At 37.6% G+C, this 16002-nt stretch overlaps 2 protein-coding genes across 3 annotated transcripts; both read right to left on the bottom strand.

Annotated features, from left to right (window-relative positions):
* Nucleotides 1–5423: 5423 nt before the first annotated feature.
* Nucleotides 5424–6534, bottom strand: LOC133784351 (uncharacterized). Of its 2 annotated transcripts, none has more exons than XM_062223730.1 (2): nucleotides 6213–6534; nucleotides 5424–6112 (listed from the first exon to the last, which is right to left on the bottom strand). In XM_062223730.1, exons 1-2 carry the CDS (start codon nucleotides 6432–6434, stop codon nucleotides 5987–5989), a joined length of 348 nt encoding a protein of 115 aa, XP_062079714.1. In that variant the 5' UTR covers nucleotides 6435–6534; the 3' UTR covers nucleotides 5424–5986. The 2 variants fall into 2 exon arrangements, with proteins under 2 accessions (XP_062079714.1, XP_062079715.1); XM_062223731.1 differs by having other exon boundaries at nucleotides 6197–6534.
* Nucleotides 6535–10391: 3857 nt separating this feature from the next.
* LOC133785750 (uncharacterized) lies at nucleotides 10392–15394 on the bottom strand. The gene is made up of 4 exons (XM_062224966.1): nucleotides 15373–15394; nucleotides 15074–15271; nucleotides 14328–15007; nucleotides 10392–11096 (listed from the first exon to the last, which is right to left on the bottom strand). Exons 1-4 carry the CDS (start codon nucleotides 15392–15394, stop codon nucleotides 10392–10394), a joined length of 1605 nt encoding a protein of 534 aa, XP_062080950.1.
* Between the last annotated feature and the right edge of the window lie 608 nt (nucleotides 15395–16002).

Here is a 16002-nt window from a genome sequence, read left to right on the forward strand (position 1 = left end):
GCGCTCGTCTGTTTCTTTCCTCTCAAGGAGATGTTGTAGCACTCCCTTCCTGCTAACTGGTCTCCTCTCAATGTCCCGACTCCGCTAGGGGTTGGGAACATAAGGGCCAGATGCCTCATTGATGAAACTGCCCCCAGCCCGACCAGGGCGGGTCTCCCGAGCAGCACATTGTAGGCTGATGGTAAGTCTACTACCACGAACTCCATCATCTTGGTTGCCGAGACTGGGTAGTCTCCCAAGGTCATAGGGAGCTCGATGGATCCCATGCAGGCGGTCCCTTCTCCTAAAAAGCCGTACAAAGTAGTTGCACATGCTTTCAGGTCGCGAAGGGAGAGTCCCATCTTTCGAGGGTAGCTTTATAGAGAATGTTGACTGAGCTCCCATTGTCTATGAGAACTCGGTGGACCCTTTTATTGGCCAGCTGGAGGGTGATGACCAGTGGGTCATGGTGAGGAAACTGGACATGGGACGCGTCTTCCTCAGTGAAGGTTATTGGTTGTATTTCAATCCTCTGGCTTTTTGGAGCCCTAGGTTCGGGTTCATAAGGAGACCCATCCCCAGTTTTCAGCTCGTTAACGTATCTCTTTTGGGCATTCCTGCCTACTCCTGCGGGTTGAGGCCCTCCCGAGATGGTTATTACATCCTCTCCATCTATCGGCTGGGGCCTGTCTTCTTCTCGAGCTCGGGAATTATTGTTTTGTGCCGTTAGGGGTGCGGCTACTCTCTGGCTCGCGGCCGCCTGACTAGTTCTCTGGTTTTTGACATATTGCCGGAAGTAACCTCTCGAGATCAATCCTTCGATCTCTTTCTTCAGTTGTCGACATTCATTGGTTGTATGCCCGGTGTCCCTGTGGAACCGGCAATACTTACTGGAATCCCTCTTGGATTTTTGATTTCTCATCGGGTCCGGATGCCTAAAGGGGACCTGTTTTTCATTAGCCAGGTATATGTTCTCCCGAGACTCATTGAGCTCGGTGTATACTCTATACACGGAGAAATACCTCTCCCCTTTCTTCTTCTTTCCTCCCTCGGCTTCGGGGTTACTTCCTTCGTTCTTTTTCCTCTTGGAGGGGTTTTCCGTGGCAGGCTTTGGAGCTGCTGGGTCCGCTGAGGTTGAGGCAGAGTTGATGTTTATCGTTGTAGTTTCGGGTTGGGAAGTCGCATTGAGCGTCGACCTCGCTTCCTCTACATTGACAAATCTCTGCGCTCGTCTGTTAAACTCGGTTATTGACCTTACCAGTTTCCCTTGCATGTCGTCCCAAAGGGCACTTCCCGGCAATACACCAGCTCGGATAGCCATCAGGTGCCCACTGTCATCCACATCCCGAGCTCGGGCGAATTCCAGATTAAATCTTGTTAGGTAACTTTTTAGTGTTTCGCCCGGCTGTTGTCGGACGTTAGTTAAGGTGGATGCCTCTGGTCTAACCCTCATTATTGCTCTGAACTGCTTCTTAAAGTCTTTAGACAACTGTTCCCAAGAAGTTATTGAGTGTCTCTTATATTTTTCGAACCAACTTTTGGCAGGTCCTACCAATGATGTTGGAAACAACATGCACCTGAGCTCGTAACCCACGTTACTGGCTCTCATGATAGTGTTGAACGTGCTCAGGTGACTACACGGGTCGGTCTTTCCTTCAAACGTTGGGACGTGAGGGATCCAAAACCCTTGGGGAAATGGAGTGTTGGAAATATGGGGAGCAAACGGCTCGAGCTCCTCGTCAGAGTCCTCATATCGACCATTTCCTCGTTCATTCTTCAAAAGCCTAAAGGCTTTTTCGAGCTGATCGATTCTTTCTTGGACTGGGTCAGTAGGAGGTACTGTCTGGAATTGATTGTCATTGATCGTGATTCCAGGCTCGCGTCTGCGTGAGGGATCTCTACGCCTATTAATGCGATCCCTCAGGTCCGGATTTGTTTGATCTCCATTACCCCGACTCTGGTTCAGATGATTTCACAGGTCGGGACGATTCTTGCGGCTTCTAGTATTATTACAACCTCGGTCATGTTTACTGACGGACCTGGTATCTTCGGACTCATCACTGGTGAAACTCATTGCTCGGTTATTTCGTGATGGATTCTTCCCACGTCGCCTCGTCTCCGCCGTGCGAGACCGAGACGTTTGACTTTTCTCAAATGGGGCGCCTCTCCGCTCCTGGAAAGTCTCCCTGTTTCCTTGTCTTTCCCCCGCACGCCCTTCATTCTGATCTCGAACGGGTTGAGCGTTCCTGAGGGGGGGCGAAGGATATCTTACGGGTGACGGAGGGAACCGTATAGGCGACGGTGGCTGCCACCCTTGTCGCGGCCTAGAGGGTCCAGAATTTGCCCGAGATGGGTCGGTCGCATTTGGTGCGCTCCCAGGTACCTGAGTCCGAGCCTCTGCAGGGGTTCGGTTATTCTCAGCTCCTGCAGGCACTTCCACAGGTGGGTTAGCCAGGGCCCGAGCCTGAGTACTCCTCTGGGGCCTAGGTGGAGTGGATGGCTCTGCTGGTGCCGGAGGTTGAGTCGGCCTCCTTGTGGCAGCTTCTTTTCATGGACGCCCACGGGGTCTCCGGGGAGGAACATGTACGTCCCTTGGAGGAGGGACTTGGTTTTCGCGCGGAGGCGGGGGCTGAGCCACCTGCGCCTCTGCGGCTATCCTTGTCAACTCCTCATTCCGTTTGTTGGCCTCTGCCAACAGCTGCTTCAATTGCCGGTTTTCAAGTTCTACAATAGGAACGCACCGCTCAGGATTGTAGTACATATCCTCATCCCTTGGTGGAGGAGGTGGTCCCCGGGAATCAGAAGACCCACTTCTCTCTTCAACATCCAGGTTCTCCATTGGTTGTTGTCCAGGACGTCTTGGGTAATTTTCCTCAGGTGTGTTCTGATTGTTTGTGGCCATAAATTTTTCAGGGATGAATGCTTAAGGCTCTCAATGAAAGCACCAAACTGTTGACGCTGTTTTTCGTCAACAGTGAAAGAAGAGCACGTAAACAATTACTAGTAATGACCAATTAAGAAATAACAACACAAAACACGATTTTTACGTGGTTCAGCAGTTAAATCTGCCTAGTCCACGAGTCTCTGTTATTAAACTCAAGATTATCTCTGAAAATTCTTAAGCATGAATTCTTTAGAGTTTTCTCTCAAGGTTCAGAATTTCGGTCCATTATAATGGTGCATGACCTCTCTATTTATAGAGAAGGTTGCCGAATACTATCCCACATATATTGGGTAGTTACTCTTTTTGTGTAAATAAAATAAATGGCTTTAAATGCCTATAATCAGATATAAAAGGAAACGTCCCCTGAAGACCAGGGGGCATATAACTAGCCAAATAATATCCCACGACTTTAGGGGATTTACAGTAATAAATGAAGATTGCGTCTCTTATGGACAACACTTATAGATATTCACGGTTTTTATCATATATCTCCAAGGCCTTAGCCTCCCAGGTTTCTTGTCAGCTTTCGAGCTAATGATATCTCCCGAGGTCACACGACTTTCGAGATCGTATGTGCGTCGAGCTCGGAACCCCTGATCCGAGGTCATCCCTGAGGATAGATGCATCTCCGGAGCTACCTTTCGAGATCGTGAACACTTCGAGGTCACCACTTTCGAGGTCGTCTCAGTCTTGCAGGCTCGATATTTAATCCTGGAGCATACTTCGAACTTTACGAGTTCATCCACTGCGAATCCAGCTTTCGAGGTCACATTTAACATGGCTCGAAATCTGGGTATAACAACATATAATATAATCTAGTGTCAATTAGCAACAAATTTTTTTTTTTTTAAATTTAGCAAGAAACTTAAATTTAAAATCCACGTATAATATTTAATATTACATTAAACATATAATGTATAATTTCTTATTATCACTCACAAATTAAAAAACTAGAACAAACATAAATTTAAATAAAAATAAATAAATTATTTAATTAAAATATTATATTTATTTGAAATTTATATGACATTAATATAAATTTAATAAAAATAATTAATAAATTCTATAAATAAAAGTAAGCAAATGTTCATATTGTACGTTGTTTATATCTAGTATATGTATATATGACGTCAATTTTGCTTACTAATTAGAGTCTACAACGGAGGCACACGCATGAATCTTTGGTCGAAATTAAATAAGGATATAGGTTCAACATTTTTTTGGCCTGAAAGAAAGGAATAATAAATTTTGTCTTATTTATTATAATTTTTTAGGGAGTTCTTTTGTACATAAGTTAACCAAAAAAAGTACCCCGATATTTTCTATATAAATTTAGTAAAATAAAATATGCTCCAATATTTTTATTTGGGTGTAATTTATACTCTTTTGAAAAGTTCTTACCAATCTTTAAAAAAAAATTGTCACCAAAAACACAGTTCTACTCTATAGCTTATATACAATGTATATTTCTAATTTCTATATAACTAATGTGGTTGTAACATACATATTCTAGTGTAATATAATTATCTTCACAAAGAACTAATCATATCCTCCTCCCCCAAATAATGTGGGTTATTAATGTTTAAATGTTATTGCCAAAAATTATCATTGATTAATTAGTCCTTTGATCTTTATCAAATAGTTGCAATTGTTTGAGTCCCTTATTGAGCATTGCTAAAGACAGAGACACTGTATTTATATGATACTCAACACTACTATTATATAATAAATATTAGAGTTTTACCGGCGAAAATACCCAATGTTTACATGTTGTTCCACTTATACACCAAATCTTTATTTTTCGCGGTGAATATACTCAAACCCACATGAACTGTGTCTCCGTCACTACTTTATCCCTAACAGCGTTAAAAACGCTTACGTGGCCAATTGCGTGTACAAAACCAGACACATCATTTAGCCCAGGTAAGTTTTTAATTATTGATTGAAAAAAAAAAGCTTTAAATCCTTAAATACCATATGCACGAGAGATCTCCATTGTAGAAGAAGAAGAAGAAGAAGAAGAAGAAGAAGAGAGAAGAGATGAAAGGGGAAGACCCAAGTGTGTCTTGGGGCGAATCAATAAACCGAGGTGGAGCCAAAATGAGGTCGTCGAGATCTAGGGCACAAGGTGTATATCAAGCTTGTCGTAAGCATTGTGATTGTGGGGCAGAAACAGTGGAGAGGACATCATGGACCAATGATAATCCAGGGAGACGGTTCAAATCTTTCTATAGGATGAAAGTGAGCCTGTTTATATTTTTTATCTTCTTTTTCCTTTATATATTATTAGCTTGGAAATAAATTAATTCAAGAAAACTATTTGTGAACAATGGAATGGGGGTTGTAACTATTTCCAATGGATTGACCCCCCTATGTGTGAAAGGTCAAAGATGGTGATACCTGGTTTGCTAAGAAGAGTACATGAGTTTGATGGTGATCTGGGCAGATATTATGAATATGAAGATAGATATGAGTCTTGCTTTGAACCTAGTGTGGAGCCTTTTCAATGTCAAAATTGTGGCTATATGAATGGGAGTTTGGATGGAAGAGTTCATGCAAGTTCCTGGTTGGTAAAGGGAAATGTGAGGAAGATGATATTGTTTTTTTTTTTTTTGTAATTGTGTATTGGCTGAAAAAAATTATGTAATGTTTGACTTCCCTGTTTATTGTATTTAGTGTTGCTTTCAAGCATAATAAAAATTATGTATTTTATTTAGTGTTCGACCCTTCTCTGAAAAAAAAAATCATGGCTTCATTGAATGTAAGAGAAATGTATTTATTTAGTGTTGCTTTCAAGCATAATAGAATGATGCACCAAACCAGATATTTTGTCATTGATTAATATTTTCAACTTTACAGAGCAAACATATGACATATTGTTAAGTAGCATAATGTCTACATGTCAAAAGTATTCCTAATGGCCAAGATGTCCCAAAATATTGATAAAGTCAGACTGAATATGTACATGTCAAAAGTATGGTAATGCCTATATTGTATGGCGACTACACCAAAAAGAAAACAAGTTTTCTACATCAAAAGGGTTTAAGATTAAAGAGCAGCTTCTTAGTTGGTCTGAGATGTGGAACCACCATTCCTTTGCTTCTGTCTCTTAGCTCGCTCCTTCCTTTTAATAGTTTCAGTAGTAGGATTCTGAGATGGTGGTCTTCCTCTCTTTTTTTGCCTTGCAGGCTGTAATTAAACCAAAAACATAACTCATCATACTTAAGCAAATCACATTCATTTTAACTGCAAATGAATACAAGTCTGGCATACCGTGTACCAAGATTACCTCCATAGTTGCATTCTTGCATGTTACTCGTGAATGGCCTGTTTGCTTGCAATTGCTGCAGTGATTAACTTGGCCAACTCTCCTAGCCTTTGTTGCAGTAGTAGGTGGTGGTTCATCTGCCTCTTTGTTTCTAGACTTTTTAGGCCTTCCAGGTAAAATTGTCTCTGTTGGAGGATGTATCGGATTCAGACCAGTGTCAGGCCACTTATCTGGGCTAGGCATTGGTTCGATTGGTGTCGCATAAGTTTCTTCATATGCTTGCCTCTTGTAGTAGTCATCTATGAATCCCACTGGATCTAGGTTTGAAAACCAGATAGCAGCTAAAGCACGCCCACATGGTATGCCAGACAATTGGAATAGCCTACATGTGCATGTTTTCGTTTCCAAGTTCACAACAAATGACTGAGCATTGATGCTTTGCAATAAATTTACTTGGAACTTACCACCTCCAGCAAGCATAGGGAAACAATGCTTAGCAACATTCTTGATTTTCTCAATGATGTCCATAATTCTTTTGGAAACAGGATGCACCCACTTAGAGACACTCATTCTTCTATTGCAGAACAAACTCATCATCCAATGCCTAATATTTTCTAGCAGAGTGATAATAGATTTATCTCTGGAATCAAGAATGGCATTGTTGAAACTTTCACAGAGGTTATTAATAAGAATGTCACATTTCACATGCTCCCTGAAATGAGACTTGGTCCATTCTTCTGGGTTTTTTTCCATCAGCCATTCATACGCCTTGAAATTCTCTTGCTTAATTTCATTCATCCTATTTTTCCATTCCACTTTAGTTGTTGCCCTTGCAGCGGCCCACATCATTTGCTTAAGTAAGAGTCCAGGGAATTGCTTCTTGAAATTGGCATGCATATGTCTCACACAGAATCTCACTTCCGAAGCTTGAAATACAGTACTTAATGCCTTTTCTAAGCCCTTTTGCCTATCTGAAATCATTGTTAATCTCTCTGGTTCATCAATCTTCAAATCCTCCTTCAATAAATTTAAAAACCATGTCCAGCTACCTGTGTACTCCTTCTCCACTACAGCATAAGCCACTGGAAACATGGCATTTGCTGCATCAATGCCAATTGCAGCTAATAACATTCCTTTGCAATATCCTTTTAAAAAACAACCATCCAAGCAGATAAGGGGCCTACAACCATTGAGGAATCCATCTTTACAAGCTTTAAGATATATATACACCCTTTCAAATAACCTCTTTCCATCCTGCATTCTGGTTTTCAATATTGATGTGCTCCCAGGATTTGTCTCTAACAGTTGCTTGCAATAATCTTCCAGTATGGCATATTGTTTCCTTATAGTTCCTTCTAACATCACTTTTGCACAATTCTTTGCTCTGTAGAAAGTTGACCTTGTTGTTCTTGAAAACTGAGTACGTGTTGTTAGCTGCATGAAACCAGTGTAAGTTAAGTTTGGGTTTATTTTGAACTATTCAAGATAATGCTTTGCAAGCCAATTGGAGGTTGCATGTTTGTTGTTGAAAACCAATCCACACGTGTGCCTATCCACCAATGTATTTACCCTGAATGAGCGCTTGTCTGACAGTTGGACTCTTGCATAAATGACCCAATTGCAGCCTGCACTCTTGCATTTTGCCCTTACCCGACTTTGGTCATTGGCCAGCCAAACATACTCCCTGTTAATCTTAATAAAATGCTCCTTCAATGCAGTTCTAAATTGGTCCACGGTAGCAAAAAGCATGCCTAATTTAAATATGAAGTTATCCATGTTTGTTGCATGATTGAATTGGGTGTTGGATCTTTTTCTCCTCCTGTCATTACCATCCTCATCTGAACTAGACAAACTTTGTAGGTCTTCCTCACTAACATAAGCACCTTCATCATCATTTGGATCAGCTTGGCTACAACCATCTGTAACTGAATGCCACCATGTTGCAGGATTAGCATTAGCAAACATCTCTTCAGCCTCACCCTCATTCTGCATGTACTCCTCCTCCTCCATAACAAATTCAGACTCTTCATTACCTTCACCTTCATTTTGCCCATTCTCATTAACAGCAGCTTGACCTTCATTTTGCCCATTCTCATTAACAGCAGCTTCATCATGCTGACTCTCTAGACCCCTTTCACCAACATCACCTTCACTCTGAATATTCTCACCAACATCAGCTTCATCATTTTGACTTGGGCCAAAATCATTATACTCATACTCATATTCGACCTCTTCTCCAACTTGGGCCTCTTCTGCAGCACAATTGAGTTTTGGATTGACAACCACATCGACAAATACATCTGCATCATCAGGCAAGTCTTCAATGACACAACTAGATTGTGTCCATTCCTCTGGCATATTGACAACAAAAAAAGGGTCCTCATCTTCAGAGTTCACAAAGTCAATGTCTACAACTTCAGGACCATCCTCATATCTAATTTCATTGTGATCAAACCAAGGATCTTCATCATCTGATAATGGGTTGACCACTACATCTGCTGGGATAGTTGTATCATCAGGCAACTCTTCTATAGTGCACACCGTCTTCTTAGAAAGTTCTGGGATATAAGGAATTGCATCTTTCTCCTTACTCCATTCCAACTCCAAAGTTCTTTCTGGTTGGACCACAAAAATATCCACTTGTCTATACTTTCTCCTCATCATATCTTCAACCATTTCAATAACTTGTTTATCACCAATTACCATTTCAGCCAAATTCAAATGCTTCTCCTTAGGCTTCCACAAAAAACCCACAGGCAATTTATACCCTAAGCATTGCACCATCCAATCCAACTCATATCTACTGAAGTAATCAATGTGATTCCAGTCAAAAAAAGAAACTTTACCTCCATGATACCTTTTGTTGCCAAATGGAGTGAAGAAATTTCCTCCATGGTGCATTGCCACAGTAAAATGGCCCCCACACAGATCTAGCATATCAGATAATAAAAAAATACAAAGAAAGTTAGTGGGAAAATGGACAAACTCATGTGATATACGACAAAGCACATTACCCAAACAAAACAAAGAATATCCCACAAAAGTACATGCACAACACAGTCAGGGGCTTACCATATCCAGGGGGTTCTTCGTCCTCAGTCCGAAGCATGCGCATTTTGTTCTAGTTCCTCCTCCTGCTTCGTCGTCGTCCTCAATCCGAAACGGTAAAAAGCAGGGGGTTCTTCATCCTCAGTCTTCGTCTTCCTCCTCAATCCGAAATGGTAAAAAGCAGGGGTTCTTCGTCCTCAGTCTTCGTCGTCCTCCTCTGTGATCTTCGTAGTCTCAAGAAATTAGTTTCAGAAAAAACTTTGAATGTGGGTTTGCCTTTTCTACATGAAATGTGGGTATAAAGAAATCATTCCCTGTTCAAGCCGTTGGAAATTTTTTTTTTGATTTGCAGTTAATATTTTAAAGCACATGTGTCTGGTTTTGTACACGCAATTGGCCACGTAAGCGTTTTTAACGCTGTTAGGGGTAAAGTAGTGACGGAGACATAGTTCATGTGGGTTTGAGTATATTCACCGCGAAAAATAAAGATTGGGTGTACAAGTGGAACAACATGTAAACATTGAGTATTTTCGCCGGTAAAAACCCTAAATATTATTATGAATTGATGTCTAACTCTCAACAACATTTTATAATTGATTTAATTTAAGGAATAATTACATTAAGTAACCAAAAAAGTATTTTGATTGTTTTAGGGGAAAATCTTGTATATTTTCACGGAAGAAATATTCATTTTGTTTTCTTCAAATTCTTAAGAAATGGTATATGCTATATAAATAATTAAATTTGCTTTATACTAGCCATTCAAACTTCATAACACCAATTATTAATCACAACGAAAGGGTGATGAGATATTGTATTTATAGTTTATATTTTGGGTTTAAAAGATATTAAGTTAAGAATTATAAGGTAGTCAATAAGATATGCTTTTATAAAAAAAAAATAATGCTCAAACGAGTTATTTATTTATTATAACGTCTTAGTTATATATTGGTCATCAATTGTTATATATATATATATTTTAATCCACCTAAATTATTAATAAATTTTGTTATATTATTAGGTTAGTATAACAACTATATTTTGAAATACAAATTTTAAAAATATAACAACTTTTTTGGTTTGAAGTGGAAATGAATAAAAAATAATCGATTAATTATTATTAGTTCATTCTCGTAACTCTATAAAATCCCTCTATTTCATTTCAATTTTCTTCATTTTTTTTAAATCTGATTCCACCAATGAGAGCCAAATGAAGTTAGTCACTATTATATTTGTTTTATTGTGGTGCACTCCAAGTATTTCTTCGGCCAAAAATCCCAATCTTTTCTTTCCTAGACCTTTCTTCGGATGGCCACCTTCATCGCCTAGTCCACCAACTTTCTCATGGCCACCACATTGGTCACTTCCAAGTCCACCTTCTGGAAGATCATCACCTAGCTCACCGAGTTTCCATTGGCCACCACACTGCCCACTTCCAAGTCCACCTTCAGGAGGATCACCAAGTCCACCTTCCGAAGGCTCATCACAAGGTGCACCAGCTTTCCATTGGCCACCACACTGGCCACTTCCAAGTCCACCTTCAGGAGGATCATCACCAAGTCCACCTTCTGGAGGATCAGAACCTAGCCCACTAGCTTTCCATTGGCCACCACATTGGCCACTTCCAAGTCCACCTTCTGGAGGAAGCCCACCAACATTCCATTGGCCACCACATTGGCCACTTCCAAGTCCACCTTCTGAGGGATCATCACCAAGTCCACCTTCTGGAGGAATCCCACCAACATTCCATTGGCCACCACACTGGCCACTTCCAAGTCCACCTTCTGGAGGCTCATCGCCAAGTCCACCTTCTGGAGGATCAACACCAAGCACACCGACATTCCATTGGCCACCACACTAGCCATTTCCAAGTCCACCTTCTGGAGGTTTATCACCAAGTCCACCTTCTGGAGGCTCATCACCAAGTCCACCCACTTTCAATTGGCCTCACCCATTTTTCCCTAATCCACCTTCTGGAGGATCAACACCAAGCCCGCCAGCCTTTTCATGGCCACCACTTTGGCCACTTCCAACTGCACCTTCTGGAGGATCATCCCCAAGCCCGCCAACCTTTCAATGGCCACCACACTTTCCAATCCCAAGTATTCCTGGACAGCCAAGCACACCAAGTACTCCACCAACTCCTCCTTCCACCCCTCCAACGAAGGCTTAATTTAGTATTTTAGTTAGCGTTAGGGCTATGCTTCTTAATAAGTTTTTTAGTTATCATTAGGGTTTATGCTTCCAAATAAGTATGTCTTTATTATACATTTAACTTTTTGTCTGTTCATATATTGTGAACTTTCCTAGGTTTTTCTTTTCATTTTCAATAACTAAAGTACTATGTAGCTTTGTTTTTGTTTTTTGTTTTTAAGGAAACCTTGATAACTTCATTCCAGTTTTGCAGTATCATTAATTAAGAAGTGCAGGAGTGATATTTTACTAAGATCGCAACATAGTAAAAAATAATGCCCATTTGGCTACATTTTGATCCACATAATAATATGGAATTTTTTTAAAATATAGTTTTTTAAAAAAAAAATTAATGTATAAAAAAAAACATTAAGTTTCACATTTTGCAATTTAATTATACAAAAATTATAGCTTATTTGTTAACTTATATAATTATGTACAATTAAATGAGAAAAAAATCAATATAAAGTCTAATTTCCACTAATTAATATCACTAAACCACACTTGTTCTTTTTTGGTCTAAGTAATGGTTTTTTCATTATATTTTTTTTTTGCTCTTTCTATCTTTTTGTAATATATACGGTATAATTAGTTCACGAACAAGTTAGGAGATTTTAGCAACATACCATTTTTAATTGAATTGTAAACAATCATTTGAATTTCAAAATGTAATTAGCTACCGAAAGTTAAGTTTTACACCGGAAATGTGATTTTTAATTCGAATAATTGAGAAAATAAATAATTGTAAATTAAGGAAATTCAGTTATACAAATTATGGAGATTAGTTTTTTCTATTTATTCTCTAACCAAATAAATTACTAAACATATGACACGTATCTTAGATATGTGATAAATAAAAGCACATTTTTCTTATTTTTTTTAACTTTTGAAATCAAAAGAGTTTATAGAACTTTTGGTTTATTAGTTACCGAAAATTAAGTTTACACCGGAAGTGATGATTTTTAATTCGAATTATTGAGCAAATAAATATATATAAAAATATACATGTTTTAAGGAAATTCAGTGAAACCAGTCTAAAATTATCTTCCATTAGTTTTTTCAATTTATTCTCTAACCAAATAAATTTACAAAACATATTAAATTATTTAATTATTGTATACATATCTTAGAAGAGAGACATGAATAAAAAAGCACTTTTTTCTTAATACAAAAAAAAAAAAACAAAAGATATAATGTAATTAGAGAACTAATGGAATTTCCTGTTGGAAATAAATGTGTATCATAATGAGTGATGCTATTTTTTATAGGAAATTTTAAAAAAATATAATTTTTATGCCACATTTTTTTTCATATTTATATATATTTTTTATTTTGAAAGTAATTTTATCATATATTTATTTAATTTTTATTTTTTTCCTTCATTTTTTGATTATATTTTCAGTTTTTTTTTCATTACTTATTTTTCTTCCCTTTTTTTCTTTTTTTTTTTTTACTAATTTTTTCCTTCATCTTTTTTTCTTTCCCGTTTTTCCATTCCTCTTTTTTTTCTTTTCATTTTTATTCAATCATCTATTTTTTCTTTCATTTGTATTATTTTATTTTTTTGTTAATATTTTTTCAGTTTTTTTTTTTTCATTTTTAACATTCTATTTTTTATTCATTTTTTTTGTTTATTATTTTCTCTTTTCATATTTTTTTCTTTTTTCACACCTTTTTTTCCTTTCTTTTTTTCTTCTTCAATTTTTTCTTTATTTTTCAATTTCTTCATTCCTATTTTTTTTAGGGAGTTCTTTTGTACATAAGTTAACCAAAAAAAGTACTCCGATATTTTCTATATAAATTTAGTAAAATAAAATATACTCCAATATTTTTATTTGGGTGTAATTTACACTCTTTTGAAAAGTTCTTACCAATCTTTCAAAAAAAAAATTGTCACAAAAAACACAGTACTACTCTATAGCTTATATACAATGTATATTTCCAATTTCCTAATTGGTTGAAAACATACATAGTCTAGTGTAATATAATTATCTTCACAAAGAACTAATCATATCCTCCTCCCCCAAATAATGTGGGTTATTAATGTTTAAATGTTATTGCCAAAAATTATCATTGATTAAATTAGTCCTTTGATCTTTATCAAATGGTTGCAATTGTTTGAGTTCCTTATTGAGCATTGCTACAGACAGAGACACTGTATTTATATGATACTCAACACTACTACTATATAATAAATATTATTATGAATTGATGTCTTACTTTCAACAACATTTTATAATTGATTCAATTTAAGGAATAATTACATTAAGTAACCAAAAAAGTATTTTTATTGTTTTAAAGGAAAATCTTGTATATTTTCACGAAAGAAATATTCATTTTGTTTTCTTCAAATTCTTAAGAAATGGTATATGCTATATAAATAATTAAATTTGCTTTATACTAGCCATTCAAACTTCATAACACCAATTATTAATCACAACGAAAGGGTGATGAGATATTGTATTTATAGTTTATATTTTGGGTTTAAAAGATATTAAGTTAAGAATTATAAGGTAATGAATAAGATATGCTTTTATAAAAAAATAATGCTCAAACAAGTTATTTATTTATTACGACGTCTTAGTTATATATTGGTCATCAGTAGTTATATATATATATTTTAATCCACCTAAATTATTAATAAATTTTGTTATATTATTAGGTTAGTATAACTACTATATTTTGAAATACCAATTTTAAAAGTATAACAACTTTTTTGGTTTGAAGTGGCAATGAATAAAAAATAATCAGTTAATTATTATTAGTTCATCCTCGTTACTCTATAAAATCCCCCTATTTCATTTCAATTTTCTTCATTTTTTTAAAAAATTCTGATTTCACCAACGAGAGCCAAATGAAGATAGTCACTATTATATTTGTTTTATTGTGGTGCACTCCAAGTATTTCTTCGGCCAAAAATCCCAATCTTTTCTTTCCTAGACCTTTCTTCGGATGGCCACCTTCGTCGCCTGGTCCACCAACTTTCTCATGGCCACCACATTGGTCACTTCCAAGTCCACCTTCTGGAGGATCATCACCTAGCTCACCGAGTTTCCATTGGCCACCACACTGGCCACTTCCAAGTCCACCTTCAGGAGGATCACCAAGTCCACCTTCTGGAGGCTCATCACCAAGTGCTCCAGCTTTCCATTGGCCACCACACTGGCCACTTCCAAGTCCACCTTCAGGAGGATCATCACCAAGTCCACCTTCTGGAGGATCGGCACCTAGCCCACCAGCTTTCCATTGGCCACCACATTGGCCACTTCCAAGTCCACCTTCAGGAGGTTCATCACCCAGTCCACCTTCTGGAGGAAGCCCACCAACATTCCATTGGCCACCACAGTGGCCACTTCCAAGTCCACCTTCGGGAGGATCATCACCAAGTCCACCTTCTAGAGGAAGCCCACCAGCATTCCATTGGCCACCACACTGGCCACTTCCAAGTCCACCTTCTGGAGGCTCATCGCCAAGTCCACCTTCTGGAGGATCAACACCAAGCACACCGACATTCCATTGGCCACCACACTGGCCATTTCCAAGTCCACCTTCTGGAGGTTCATCACCAAGTCCACCTTCCGGAGGCTCATCACCAAGTCCACCCGCTTTCAATTGGCCTCACCCATTTTTCCCTAATCCACCTTCTGGAGGATCAACACCAAGCCCGCCAGCCTTTTCATGGCCACCACTTTGGCCACTTCCAACTGCACCTTCTGGAGGATCATCCCCAAGCCCACCAACCTTCCAATGGCCACCACACTTTCCAATCCCAAGTATTCCCGGACAGCCAAGCACACCAAGTACTCCACCAGCTCCTCCTTCCACCCCTCCAACGAAGGCTTAATTTAGTATTTTAGTTAGCGTTAGGGCTATGCTTCTTAATAAGTTTTTTAGTTATCATTAGGGCTTATGCTTCCAAATAAGTATGTCTTTATTATACATTTAACTTTTTGCCTGTTCATATATTGTGAACTTTCCTAGGTTTTTCTTTTCATTTTCAATAACTAAAGTACTATGTAGCTTTGTTTTTGTTTTTGTTTTTTGTTTTTAAGAAAACCTTGATAACTTCATTACAGTTTTGCAGTATCATTAAGAAGTGGAGGAGTGATATTATTAAGATCACGACATCGTAAGAAATAAGGCCCATTTGGCTACATTATGATCCACATAATAATATGGAATTTTTTTAAAATATAGTTTTTTAAAAAAAAATTAATGTATAAAAAATAACATTAAGTTTCACATTTTACAATTTAATTATACAAAAATTATAGCTTATTTGTTAACATATATAATTATGTACAATTAAATGAGAAAAAAGCAATATAAAGTCTAATTTCCACTAATTAATATCACTAAACCACACTTGTTCTTTTTTGGTATCTAAGTAATGGTTTTTTCATTATATATATTTTTTCTCTTTCTATCTTTTTGTAATATATACGGTATAATTAGTTCACGAACAAGTTAGGAGGTTTTAGCTACATACCATTTTTAATTTAATTGTAAACAATCATTTGAATTTCAAAATGTAATTAGCTACCGAAAGTTAAGTTTTACACCGGAAATG

This window comes from Humulus lupulus, chromosome 6 (assembly GCF_963169125.1).
Source record: "Humulus lupulus chromosome 6, drHumLupu1.1, whole genome shotgun sequence".
Lineage (NCBI taxonomy): Eukaryota > Viridiplantae > Streptophyta > Magnoliopsida > Rosales > Cannabaceae > Humulus > Humulus lupulus.

Excerpts from the sequence above, each read along its gene's own strand:
- LOC133784351 (XM_062223730.1), bottom strand. The coding sequence starts at position 6,434 with ATGCCTAGCCCAGATAAGTGGCCTGACACTGGTCTGAATCCGATACAT. Across the intron at positions 6,113-6,212 it reads GCAAGAATGCAACTATGGAG|CCTGCAAGGCAAAAAAAGAG; the intron begins GTAATCTTGGTA and ends GTTTAATTACAG.
- LOC133785750 (XM_062224966.1), bottom strand. The coding sequence starts at position 15,394 with ATGAACAGGCAAAAAGTTAAAT. Across the intron at positions 15,008-15,073 it reads TGGTGTTGATCCTCCAGAAG|GTGGACTTGGTGATGAACCT; the intron begins GTGGATTAGGGA and ends AGCCTCCGGAAG. Across the intron at positions 11,097-14,327 it reads TGGCCGAAGAAATACTTGGA|TGTGGTGGCCAATGGAATGT; the intron begins GTGCACCACAAT and ends GGAAATGGCTAG.